This window comes from Bos grunniens, chromosome 23 (genome assembly GCF_055505025.1).
Source record: "Bos grunniens cultivar Pamir isolate PY7600 chromosome 23, Bosgru_T2T1.0, whole genome shotgun sequence".
Lineage (NCBI taxonomy): Eukaryota > Metazoa > Chordata > Mammalia > Artiodactyla > Bovidae > Bos > Bos grunniens.
In genome coordinates, this window is record NC_141187.1 from 39,102,557 (window position 1) to 39,116,434 (window position 13,878).

General features: G+C 40.7%; 1 protein-coding gene across 4 annotated transcripts in view; it reads right to left on the minus strand.

Moving 5' to 3' along the window:
• Positions 1 to 7,258: 7,258 nt before the first annotated feature.
• The window catches only part of E2F3 (E2F transcription factor 3), an 84,574-nt gene continuing 77,954 nt past the window's right edge, over positions 7,259 to 13,878 (minus strand). For all 4 annotated transcript variants that reach the window (XR_015152424.1, XM_086370079.1, XM_086370078.1 and 1 more), the window contains 2 exons: positions 12,194 to 12,329; positions 7,259 to 10,847 (listed from right to left, as the gene is read on the minus strand). Coding sequence is in view for 3 of the 4 variants with exons in the window: in XM_086370079.1 (XP_086226205.1) it covers positions 10,585 to 10,847; positions 12,194 to 12,329 (399 nt within the window). In the remaining variant the exon portion in view is untranslated. The remainder of the gene's footprint in view (positions 10,848 to 12,193; positions 12,330 to 13,878) is intronic.

Below are 13,878 nucleotides of genomic sequence, written 5' to 3' on the forward strand. Positions count from 1 at the left end.
TACTAACTCTGGGTCGTAAGGGGGCATTTGGGCTCAGGGTTGGGAGGTCAGTGCTGGGTCAGTAGGCACCTGAATCAAGTTCACACTGGTTGTGATCTTCTGACAAAGAACAGGCCCGAAGGAAGAAAGAAGATAAGGCAAAGATGATATGATATGGGCTGTGAAATTTGGAGGTGAGACAGAGGCAAGAGAGAATAAATCAGCAAGAATGGCTTAAAAAATCCTTTCTTATTCCAGTTTTTGCTGAGTATTTTCATGAAATTACTACAAAAGGGGCAAGGCACACAGTTCAGTATCAGTGGTGGTTCCTGCTCTCACCGACCTCTACCCTGTTGGCACCCGTCCACAAGCAGGTTGTGCCTGGGGCCTTTGAAAAGGTAACTGAACCCAGCTGGACAAGGGGCCTGGAGGAAAAGCAGTTTTAATCGAGGGCAGTTCGTGGAACTCTGTCTGCACACATCAGCACTTCAAAGAAGGGCTAGGCAGAGCATGCCATCGTCCTGCTGAGGTGAAACTAATTTTTTCTGTCTACTTGTTTCTCTCCCAAGCATTCTGTTTCTGATTTAATTCTTGGCTTTAAAAAATAATGAATTGTAAAGCTTTGCCTTTCTCTTAATTCTACCCAATTCCCTATTTTTATCTATCAGAAGGCTTTATTGTAGTGTGCAGCATAGAAAAAAAAAAGATAATTCAATCTATGGTGGGTTAGCAATATATCAGGTATTAATCTATCATATTTGGTACTCTAAAGAGCAGTTGTCCCCCTTCCCAGGTGGCTCAGCTGGTAAAGAATCTGCCAGCATTGCAGGAGACCAGGGTTTGATCCCTGGGTGGGGAAGATCCCCTGGAGAAGGAAATGGCAACCCACTCCAGTCTTCTTGCCGGGAGAATCCCATGGACAGAGAAGCCTGGCGGGCAACAGCCCATGGGGTCGCAAAAGAGTCAGACATGACTTAGTGAATAAACCACCGTAAAGATCAGTTGGTTGTCGCAGAACATACCAATCCGTTGCCTTTATCCTTCTGACATTTTCAGGCCCAACCTCAAAATTTAAGACAAAAATTGTGTAATTATTTTACAAAGTATTATGTGCAGGGTGAATGTAAGGTTGATGATTAATAATAAAATGACTACCTATGAACTCACTACCTACTTTTAAGAATAAAGGACCATTACTATCATATCAAACTGGCCAACTTATCAAAACGGTTTTCACAAATCATGCTTTTGGTGTTGTATCTCAAAGCCATAACCAAGCCAAAGGGGACCTAGATTTTCTTATATTCTATCTTCTAGAAGTTTTATGGTTTTGTGTTTTATGGATTTGTGCTGTTGCTGCTGCTAAGTTGCTTCAGTCATGTCCAACTCTGTGTGACCCCATAGGCGGCAGCCCACCAGGCTCTCCTGTCCCTGGGATTCTCCAGGCAAGAATACTGGAGTGGGTTGCCATTTCCTTCTCCAATGCATGAAAGTGAAAGTGAAGTCGCTCAGTCGTGTCTGACTCTTAGTGACCCCATGGACTGCAGCCCACCAGGCTCCTCTGTCCATGGAATTTTCCAGGCAAGAGTACTGGAGTGGGGTGCCATTGCCTTCTCCAATACATTAGGCCTATAATTAATTTGGAGTTAATCTTTGTGAAAAGGGTGAAAACTGTGTCTAGATTTTTTTTTTTTTTGCATGTAGATGTCCAATTGTTGTAGCACCATTTGTTGAAAAGACTGTCCTTTATCCATTGAATTGCCTTTGTTACTTTCTCAGTGATGACTTGACTACATTTTTTTGGTTCTACTTCTCGACTCTCTTTTCTGTTTCACAGATGAGTTTGTCTATTCTTTTACCGGTGTCATACTGACTTAGTCACTATGGCTTTATAGTATTTCTTCAAGTTGGGTAGTATCAGTCTTCCAACTGTGTTCTCCAGTTTTGGGTTGGCTATGCTGGGAATTTTCTCTTTCCATATAAAATTTAGAATCTCTTTGTTGATATCCACAAAATAATTTGCTGAAATTTTAATTTGGGATTGAATCTGTAGGTCAAATTGGAGACAACTGATCCCTTTACAATTTTTTGTCTTATCCATGGACACAGAATAGCCTTCTATCTATATAGATCTTTGACTTCTTTCATCAGAGCTTCACAGTTCTCCTCATGTAGATCTCATACATATTTTATTAGGTTTATGCCTAAGTGTCTGCTTCTGGGGGGCACTAATTCAAATAGTGTTGCTCTATCTGAAATTAATACAGTGAATCCACTTGGCTTTGGTTAGTATTTTCATGGCATATCTTTCTCCATTCTTTTACATTTAATTTAGCTGTCTTTGTATTTAAAGTAGATGTCTTATAAATAACATATAGTTGGCTGTCTGTTGTTTTTTTTTTTGGTGTTTTAAAGGCCAGGTTTAGAGGTGATGGCCAGTGCTTTCATTCATTCCATTGCGTAGAAGGCAGCCACATGCCGTGTCTCACTGCAAGGGCGGCAGGGAAGTGCAGTCCAGCTGTGTGGCCAGGAAGCAGGGAGGTACAGGTTGTGATATGTGTCTGTGTCACAAAGGGTTGCACACATGTGTGAGAATATTCTTGAAGTGAGTGAGGTCAGCAAGGGCTTGGTCTTCATACTGAAGTTATCTTTTTGTTAAAAAATTGTGTTGCAGAACTCTGCACCTCCCCCGTGTAGTGTCAGCATCTCCAGATAAGGCTAGAAGGATGTATTTTGCCCACCTGTTCTAGTTGCTTCTGGAGGTGGTGTGGCAGAGTGAAAAAACATTGGCGTCAAGTATCCTTGGGTTCAAATTCCCAGTTTGCCACTTATTAACCCTGTGAATTTGAGCAAATCACCTAAGCTCTTGGAGTCTCAGTTTTTTATTGTTAAATGGGGGGCAGAAAGAAACTAGGTAAAGCAGTCAATTATGGAGGTGCTCCTATGTGACACGCTCTGGTCAATTGGGAAATAGCGGAGATCTGCTAGTGTTGGAGGGTTTCCTGTGAAGACGTGGGTCGCAGTGGCTCACCATGGGGGCGGGGGCACTGGCAGCAGCAGTCCTGGGAAGTGCCCCTTGGTCTGAGCCCTGCTCGAGTTTGTAATTCACTCTGACAGTTATTGATTTGCACATTGTTCAGTCTTTTTCTTGTTTTGAGGACAGGGGTGACAGCTTCCATACTCTACATGTTGGACCAGAAACCACCCACCACCTCTTTTTGTACAACCTGTGAGCTAAAAACAGTTTTTACATTCTTAAAATGGTTGAGAAAAGTCAAAAGAAGAATATTATTTCATGACAAGTGAGAAATACATGAAAATCAAATTTTAGCATCCCTAATTCTTATTGGAGCACTGCCATGCTACTCATTTATTTACTGACTGTTTATGGCTGCTTTCTTGGTACACAGTTAAGTAGTTTTGACAGAGACCTTATGGCCCACAATGCCTAAAATATTTATTATCTGGATCTCTCAAAATGTATTTATATTTTCCATCTCCTTTTCTCTCTGTGCTATACTCTGGGTAATTTCGTCATACCAATTCATTTCGGTCTCTTTAGCTGTATCTAAACTGCTGGTTTAGCCATCATTTCTTTTCTCCAACAATTATATTTTTAATTCCTAACATTTTATTCTTTTCCAAGTCTCTGGGGGCAGTTTTGATCATTTCTTCTTGGTCACTCGTTTTTGTAGTACTTCTTCTTAAACACTTCATACATATTTATCTTATATACTGTATCTGGTAATTCCATTATTTGAATTCTTTGAGCTCTAAATCTGATGTTTTCTGCTTCTGTTATCAATGCTGGTTTGTTTCGTGTTTGTTGACCTTTCACTGTGATCTTATATTAGGGGCTTCCCTGGCGGCTCAGATGGTAAAGACTCTGCCTGCAATGCAGGAGACCCAGGTTCAATTTCTGGGTTGGGAAGATCCCCTGGAGAAGGGAACGGCATCCCACTCCAGTATTCTTGCCTAGAGAATTCCATGGAAAGAGGAGACTGGGGGGCCTACAGTTAACAGGATCACAAAGAATCGAACACAACAGAGTGACTAACACTCTATTTGGTAGTCTGTGGTCCTATGTGGTCTTGTCCAGAATATGGATGAGTTTGCTCTGCTGAAAGCCAGAGAGATGACTCTGAGCTGGAGCACTAGAGCCTTCTTCCAGTTTATCTGGTTTAATCTGAATCTTAGGTTTAGTTCTTCAGGCTTTCTTTGTTGGCCCGAGACAATTTTTCTCAATGCCAGCAACAGTATTTGAAATGCAACTGGTAGCCAACCTTAGGCTTATCTGTCTTTACTGTTTACATGCTCTTCAACCTTTCTTTTTAGTTCAGTTCTTTTTTATTCTTCTGGCCCATGGGAATTTCTTGTAATCTCAGCAGTATAATAAAAAATTTTTTTTCTGTTTTTCTGAAACAGGAGGGTTTCCTGGCCATTTAATCTGCCATACTGCTAGAGCAGGAGTCCTATCCAATTCTTTATTCTTCACTTAGAAATAACTTTGCCCCCCTGTTGCTGGTTTAGCTCCTTCTCAGGACCAGGTAAGGGAATCATTTCTATGCTTTCTATTGTCTCCTTTTCATTGTTGCACCCCTATGCCTGTCCCTGTCTTTAGTACTCACTTTATTCCTTTGATAGATAACCAAACTTTGAGTCAATGGTGATAGTACCTTCTCTTTGACTAAAGAACAGCTGTACTTTGGTTTCTTGCCAAGGGTAGGATTTGGTTGTGGCTCTTTTCAAGCATCTTGGGTCTCGTTCTGCTTCTTCCCATTTCTAAGCACATACAACCTCTCTTCCCATACCTAACCCATTGAAACATGCTCTCTTTGTTGACATGGTTTAATTTTTACTTACTGATGTCTTTATTTCAGATCTCTCCTGTGGAATCACAGTGTTCTTTCTTGTTCCTTGGGTCTCCAGAGTATGGCTTAAAGCTAAGTGCTTTTTATCCTTTCTTCATATCACTGCCCACATACTGTTCTGTAGATTGATTAGTTACTTCTGCAGCTAATGCCATCAGTTACAAATGGCTTTATATGCAGAGATAAGGCAGATGAAAATCCATTGTAAACTGTAAAGCCCTGTACAATGCTAAGGGCTGTTCAAGGCTGAGACACAGTTTAATTTAGGTTTCAGCTGAGGCAACTGTTCCTGAATTTGATTATGCAGAAAAAAAGTCTTAAAGGCTTCTGGAGCTGAAAAGTAGTCTGTACAGGAAGAGAAGTTTGAGTCTTTCAAGGGGGAAATGGAACATCCTATTTAGAAGCTGTTGTGGATTCAATTCTTCCTCTGTTTAAATACAGCAAATCCATTTTTATCAAAGACTGAGGACAAAAGAACCACTGAGGAGTCCTTCAACTTAGACTTCCAATGGTTTCCATCTCTCTCAGTTTGTAACTGTGCACAGAGGCACAGAAGACAGTGATCGCATTCATCAAATATGATGGGGAAGAGTACAAGAAATCAGTGCCTGTGGACAGGATGGTCACAGAGCTTCCAGGTGAAGTTAACTCAGAAGGATGAATTAACCACGTCAGCCAGGCTGTGGTTCCAAGAGTAAAACTGAGAAGAGGCCAGTTTCTGATATATGTGTCTGAGGAGGAGGAACTAGGAGACCTTAAAATATTGCAGGAAGAGCACTGGATTAGGATTCTGGAGATGGTTTTCTTGGTGAAAAAAAAATGATGGCTGAATTGTCACATGATGAAACCAGCTCCTTGTTCAGGATCAGGTTGCTTTCCAACTCAAATCCTGTGACTCTCTGGTCATTATCAGTTGACATGGTTTTGTTCAAGTTGAAAAAGTAGGCCTTAATGAATGTTTTTGGTTTCTTTATCTGAATTTCCTGCTTAAATTAAAACATGATTCTGATTCCCTTGTTTCTGTATTCCTGATGTGTGCAGGCAGCTACTGAAATTGATGCAGGAAAGAGAAAACACACACATCCTCTGTTTTCCCTAGAACGAACTCTGTCTTTTCTGTTGTATATACTCAAGTCCTACAACAGCCCAACAGAAGCCCAACATGCCAGAATTTCCAGTTTTGTTTCTAAGGCACGTGATAACATGGGACTTTGTCCCTTCTGTTTCCCACAACACTTTTCAGACACCCCGGCATAAGGAATTCCAGAACTTTTTGATAGTACTCTTTGCACAACAAAGTATAATACTAATTCCTAGTGTTATAAACATTCCAGAGTATTTTAAGAAATTGTTCTATTTGTCTTTCAGTCTTTAAGTCCCAGATTTAAGGGCACAACAGAAAGCTTGCTCTTTGCATTCTGTGGATCACTGCAACTTCCTGCTGTTAATGGTATTTCTGTTAACTTCTGACTGACTCCTGGGTGATTAATTCTAAGTAGGCAGGGCAGGGATTCTCATCCGTATCCCAAGGCATGACCTACCATTTAATTTTTCCATTTTCTTTCATGATATCTGGATTGTAGTCTAGATTGGATTCAGGTGCTCCCCAGCTTCCTGGATCCTAGATGAATCCATTGGCTATTCAGGTTTGAGTTGTACCCACCCAGGCAGTCTTCTGCAAACCTTCCTGCATCCAGATGCATAGGCCCCTAAAGCTCTCTGGATCAGAATCTCTCCTCCTTGTACAGCTCTCCAATAGCAAGGCTTTTATCTTCCCTTCATTTCCATTTTTGCCTCAAAGCATCTATCCTTAAGTCTTCCAAATATGGCTTCAGAAGAAAAAATCATTTAAGAGCCTGTCCTCAGAATTTAATTCTAATTAAAACTTATTTCTTTCCCTACTAGACTGTAAGCTTCTTCATGCTGATAAGGATCTTTGTCTTTTTCTATTTGGACTCCAGCACTTACAACCATATCCAGCATATAGTAATCACTTCATGCTCATTCAGAGTGACTGAATGAATAAATGAACAACTACTTCACTTAAAGAACATGGAGTGAATCTAGAACAAGGGAGGCAATTACCTGTATTGAGAAATAATCTACTTGCTTCAAGCTCCTTATGAGGAAGAAAACTTGACTTGGTGTTTTCTCGGTGTACAAATCCTTCTTCCACGGGTGGCTTCTGCAGGTGATCAGAGACATGGCAAGTTCTTTTGCTTCCTAAAGTGGCAAACACTCACAAGTGGTCAAAAAGCCTTTTGCTTAATGCTCCCCAGATTCCCAGAACAGTAAAGCATATGATGTTTTGAGTTTTTATTCAAACTTTCCCCTTAACTTAAGCATGTCTTTATAAATATAATGTAAGAGCATAAGACAATAGTAAGAAACCATTCACAAGGCTGAACTCTTAAAAAAAAAATCATTTTATTGATCCTTTACCATACAAAATTTATTCAAATTACACCCATTTGAAGTGGTAAGATCACAGCTAGAGAACAGGTTACCCTGTAACAAATCTATTTACAAAATCCATCATAAAAGCTTTTTTTTTTTTTTTACATTATATTACATATTTTCTTTTTTAAACTAGCATACAACACAAAGCTAAACTGATTAGTAGTTTGCATACTCCCAATTCTGGGAGAAATACTTCCTTTTGACAAAATCTCGTACCCCACAGGAAAAGAAATTCCCACAATCGGACAGTTGCCACCCAACTCACTCTGCAAGGCATCTTCCTTCAAATCCCTCATTTCGTACACACGAGTTGTCATGCACACACTGAGTTCTTACTTTCTTTTTCCTGAAAGCTAAAGCTTTAAATACTGCAATTGTATTTACAGATCTACACTTACAACAAAAATGAACACAAGAACCACCACAACAACAAGAACAACAACAAGAAAAAAAAAAAATAACACTCTTAAAAAATTACAAACCAGCTAGAAAATATTCTGGCAGTGTTTACAAATTAATTGCTATTTTGTACAAAATTGCTAGATAATGAAAATATGAGGAGACTGCGTATCAACTTAAATAAAATGATTACTACGCACAAATCTGTACATATAAACACACACCTAACACTGTTTGACAGCTCATGTGTTGCTCTTTATACAATTTACTCTCTAAGGCTCACGCAGTCATAATTCGCACACTTGTAACTTTTAGCCATTTCATGTGTGAGCTTTAATAGCAGCAACTCAATGGTACCAGGAAACCTGCATACTCAGTACTTAAAGTAACACAAATACTGTAGTACTAACCCACTTCGTGTGCCAGAAACTTATGTCAAAAAGAAAATGACTAATGCAAACAGAATACAGTATGGACGTCTACTTACTGTACACCAGTTAAGCCCATTAACTGGGAAAGCCTTATGCATGAAGGAACTTTTAAGACTTATTAGGATTCTTTTCGTTTTTTAAAACAATAAATACGGCATCACGTTACGAAAAGGTTTAACAAGAAATTCAACCAAACACACAACCACATAGCCAGGTGAGCTCAGTCTTTAGACTTTGGAAAAAAATCAGCTTTGTGCAGCTGGCAAAGAGAATTACACAAAGCTGGAAGCAGAGGCAGCTAACCAGATGAGATAAATATGGGAAATAGGGAAAAGCTTGGCATAAATGGTTTCCCATAGAGGAAAAAAACCCCACAGTGCATTTCCAGTAGGCACTTGACACAAAGCTCCCCCTCCCTCCCCCACCCAATGCTTCATCTCGGACCAGGTCCAGTGTGTGTCCAGGGGAGGAGGGCGGGGATGGAGGCCGAAGAAAAAGGAGGATAAACTGCACCTTTGTTTTTCTTCTCAAACATACACCCATGCATACCTACACAAATAGTTTAAAGTGCTGGTGTCATTTGTGTTGACCCCACCACCACTTTGCATATTGTGGAAATCTACCTAGAGTAAATCGGCTGGGGCTTTCGTAGGTTTTGTACTTTTCCTAAGGGATATAAGTAAGGAATATTCCATAAGATGGTATGGAAAAGCCCAAATGAACTTTTTGGCCAACCCAGTATTTCTTTTTTCCCATCCTGTTGAATCGAGTGCCTACCATGTGCCTCCCACTGTGTCGGGCAGAACAGCAATTCAACTCAACCATTCTTGGTGTTGAGGTTTTATTTATTAGATGACTCCCTCATTCCCACAGTCATTAGCATCCAAGGAATGGATGTGAGGTACTCTGCCACATTCCCAGTGGGAGATGGCCATCTACCCCCTGGCCAATGGGAAAGCCATTCTTGGACTCAACTGGTAGGATTTTGCCACTGTCAGGAAGCCTCCGACTTGGGACGCCATTCCTGAAGAGTTAAGTGGGAGATGTCCTGGCATCCTGCCCTGCCTTTTTTCTATAGCCCCAGCTTTCCTTGGTCCAACCTGCTCCTTCACAGTGGAAGGGGGAACGGGGGTTCTGGCCAGGACTCCTGTAGCCCCAGACACAGTGGGAGCTCCCTGCTCTCAATGGCTGAAGCGAAGTGCCACTGATAGCATGCTACTCACGACGGGGGATGTCCTTCTCCCCAGAGGCCTCTCCATCCGACCCCATCCTGAGAAGTGGTCTCCCTGAGTGCAGTGTAAGAGCCCTTTCCCCGGTCACAGGGGGCCTGGGAAGCCCAAGGGACGGAGGGATCCATCCATACCTGCTGCTTCTTGGGGGTCTGACCTGGTTCTCTCCAATGGGCCACCCCCGTCAGTGAGCTCCACTCGCTCCGAGCACCCCCTCCTGGGGAAGGAAGCGAGATGGGGCAAAGCTTCTCGCCGAGGCTATTAAGCCTTAGATCACACATGCTCTGATCAGTAGAGGTTCTCTACCTCTGCTTAAAATAATTTGAATTAGCAAAAACCGCTTCAAAGTAAACAATTAAATTGAAATGGTTGATGGGTGCCACAGGAATGCTTAAATGGCAGCTAAAAAAAAGAAAAAGAAAAAAAAAACAATCCACAAAGAACTCCTAAGTAGGCATTTGCTATAAACTTCAAACTTACAAATACGTTGGGGGCAAGAGAGTGGGAGTGGTTTATGGAGACAGGAAAATCCACAACAGCTTAGAGGGGCAGAACTCGACTGTTCTTCTGTATCTGCGATGAGTATTGGAGAACAGTTTCTTCATCTGAAAGGCTGTGGAAGATCTCTTGGCCTCCGAGTGGGACATGCGGTCCATAGCTTAAACTGAATTATGACAGTAATTTAAATATTCCTAAGAAGAGCTGAAGAAATTCATTTCATACTTTTGCATGACTTCAAGTTTACAGTTCCTGCAGTTTCCATCCCAAATTAGCAGACCCCAAAGACATGCATTCTGCGAAGAAGGCACGGCTTGAAATGCTATTAAGGAAGATTGCTGTTTTCGAGTGGGCCAGGTGGCCAGACCCCATTCTACAGCCCATCCGTCAGGCACAGCAAGCCAATCCAGGAGGGAGGGAGGGAGGAAGAGGACGGGTGAGAGACACCTGATTGCACATTTTCTCACTTGCTGACTCATCCAGGAGATTTTGGAGCCTGGGGCAAGGCAGGGCTTTCCCAAGGGAGCCTGCAACTGTGCGTTGATAGTTTTGTTTTTTTAAATTCATTAAAATGTCAGCTTTGTTCTGAAGTCTGTAGTTTACTTCATGATACTATCTTGGAGGAAGAAGGGCGGAAGGGACAACACTGCATGACACATGTTCTGGTTCCATAATAAAAAAATATTGGTTTATAAGGGGAGTTCACACGAAGCATAATCAACTACACATAAAGTCTTCCACCAGCGGGAGCTTTTCCAAATCGTAAGCATCAAAGAGATCGCTGATGCCTTCTTCCTCCCCGAGGCTTAGGAGATAGTCTTCTTGGAGCAGGGGAGGCAGTAAGTTCACAAATGGTCCTTCTAGGTTGGAAGGAATTTGGTCCTCAGTCTGCTGTAAAAGGTTGGCCGGGGAGGCCAGAGGAGAAAGGTTTGCCATAGAAATCGAGCAATCACTATGTCCTGAGTTGGTTGAAGCCAAGTCTGAGAAGAAAGAAAAAGGTGGTGGAAACAAGAAAATGAGTCAGGTAAAAATCTAATCTGGAGGAAGCATATACACGTTGCTGTCATAGAAGCATGCATTCTTTTGCTAAGGACAATTAGATGACATTACGACACTGTTGTTGTTTAGTCTATAAGTCATGTTCGACTCTTGTGTCTCCATGGACTGTGGCCTGCCAGGCTCCTCTGTCCATGGGATTTCTCAGGCAAGAATACTGGAGTGGGTTGCCACTTCCTTCTCCAGGGGAACTTCACAACCCAGGGATGGAACCCACGTCTCCTGTATTGGCAGGCAGATTCTTTACCACTGAGCCACTGGGGAAACCTGCCATTATGGTATAGATCAGCTTTTATACTAACGTGCATTGTTGAGTAGGGACTCTGGTCAGCCTTTTCTTGTTCTTGTCTACTCGCTCATCTTTTAAAATATCAACCGTTAGCAAACAAGAATACAGGTAGCTTCAAAGATTAGAGACTAACAAGTTCAAAAACAAGTTTCTAATACCAGTTAGTCATCCTTTAGGAAAAGCAAAACAAAACATGCAGACTGAAAAGTTGGCTCCCCAGTAGAGGTCACTGATTTTAGTCTTTTTTTGAACAACTAGCTTATTAAAGATAATTCTAAAAATACAAATAAAAGGACACATCTACTTTGAAGTTCTAGGGTGGGGGAAAAAAGTGGTTTTTGGTTTTATCATTTGAGGTGCCTTTTTTTTTTCCTCTCAATATTAAGTCAGATCTGAATACTTAAATCACTTCTTGCTGCTATCTTGGGAGGGAGAAAAAATTAAGTACATATCTCCAATCTGAGACAACAAAAAGACTACAAAGAGCTTCCTTTGCTGTGGAGACAATGAAGGGAGGAATTAGATTTATTTTTTCTTCTCTTCCCTTATTCTCTCCCCATCACACTGGGGGGAAAAATTAAGATAAAACTTCTTGGGCAAAAGGCTTCCTTCTCCCAACTTTTTTTCAGTTCCCTCTCCAATGATCAGTGATATCACTCAGAGGTATGTGGCCAAGTATAGCTGGTGATTCAGCTGGACAGCTATCACACCTCCACTCTTCACTTTTGCTGGTTTTCCAAAACACTGCAAAGAAACAGTTTCTGCCAATAGCAAAAGCCTGAGGGGACTCCATTAAGTGGGTGGAGGAGCCATTTGCCCAAGATCATTATTTTCTTCTGAAAACTATTCGGAATTTTTTTTAATGTAACATTAATGATAGAAATTTTTGTTTCTTGCCAAGACTTGTGATTCTGATACAGGATCCTTCTAGTTACCTTCATTTTTAACATAGTTTCCAAATGACAAAAGTGGAATTTTTACCTTTGGAAGTGGGTTTAGGGATATTCCCATTGTGGTCTTGGTTGTTTGTTTTCATTGGACTGTGTGTTTCAGTCTCTTCTGGACACAAATAAACCTCAATGGGTCCTTGGGTACTTGCCAAATGTATTTGTAGGCTCTATGAATAGAAGTGAGAAAAGTTCAAACTGGAAGCTGTTTTGTAATTTTCATGGAAAAATGGAAAGGGTAATTTTCATTGTTGCTTTTGCTTCTCCACTGGTAGTCTATCTCAGTCAATGACTGTCAACCTCTAGAGCAGGGGTCAGCAAACTACAGCCCGAAGGGAAATCCTGTCCACCAACTGGCTTTGTAAATAAAGTTTTATTGGGAAAAGTTATACCTATTCTCATTGCTTATATGTTGCCTCTGGCTTCTTCTTCTTCTTTTTTTTTAATGCTATAACGGTAGGACTGTGCAGTTGAGTAGTCCCAACAGACTACAGGGCTCACACAGACAACAATATTTACTGTCTGGCTCTTTATAAAGAAAAACTTTGCTGATCCCTGCCAAGAGGAGGTGAATCTTTTAAAAAAAATTATTTCTTTTATGCAAACTATTAAAAGGTCTTTTAAATGTTCCAAATACCATATTTCTATGTTACTCATTCCTGAAGAGTAGGGTTTGTTTATACTGAACTTTAATCGCCACTGCATGAATAGCAAGTAGTCTTAAGTGCTAGGAACTGAGTTTAATAAAAGAATACAGCACACTAATATTTAAAATTCTTCATCTAGGTCATAAACCTATTATGATCATTTAAGATGAGAACTCTACACTAGATGGGAGTTTGTAAATTTCATTCTTTTTATTTTGTGTGCATTCTTTTACTACATTTCTTTATCTTATAGTCTAAGCTTATATTATCAAAGTATATTTGAAAACAATCACAAAAATATGCTCCTTATAATATTCTCATCTATCAGCAAACCCAAAGTCTCATTTGATTTTATAAATGTTAATGTGTTATAAATGAATAAATTCTTTAAATGTGCTAAGACAAGGTAGGGAGCTACTTTAAAACATCTATATCTTTATTCATGGTGGGGACCATATCCAGGGTAATCAACATAAAAGTCCCCACTGGTTCACATCAATCAGAACCACTAGATAACAAATTATGAAAAAGAGTAAACCACAAGAGGGACAGGGCCCCATATACCACTTTGTAAACTATCAACCACTTTGAGTTGAATGCCCTGGTATGTTAAAATTAGACTTTATGGACATTCAATACATAGCAAACTGTTCATACATTTTTAAGGTTAGGATTAAGTAAAACAGATGGGGAAGAACTCTCAAGCTTTCAGGAAAATATGGATTTTAACTGACGTCAATGATTCTTTAAACACTAGGCATTCCAATTTGCAGCGACACGGATGGACCCCGAGAGCGTCACACTGAGGGAACTAAGTCAGCTAGAGAAGGAAAATATCGTATGACATCCCATACATGGGGAATCTAAAAGGACCCCGAGAGCGTCATACAGAGGGAACTAAGTCAGCTAGAGAAGGAAAATATCGTATGACATCCCATACATGGGGAATCTAAAAGGACCCCGAGAGCGTCATACTGAGGGAACTAAGTCAGCTAGAGAAGGAAAATATCGTATGACATCCCATACATGGGGAATCTAAAAGGACCCCGAGAGCGTCATACTGAGGGAACTA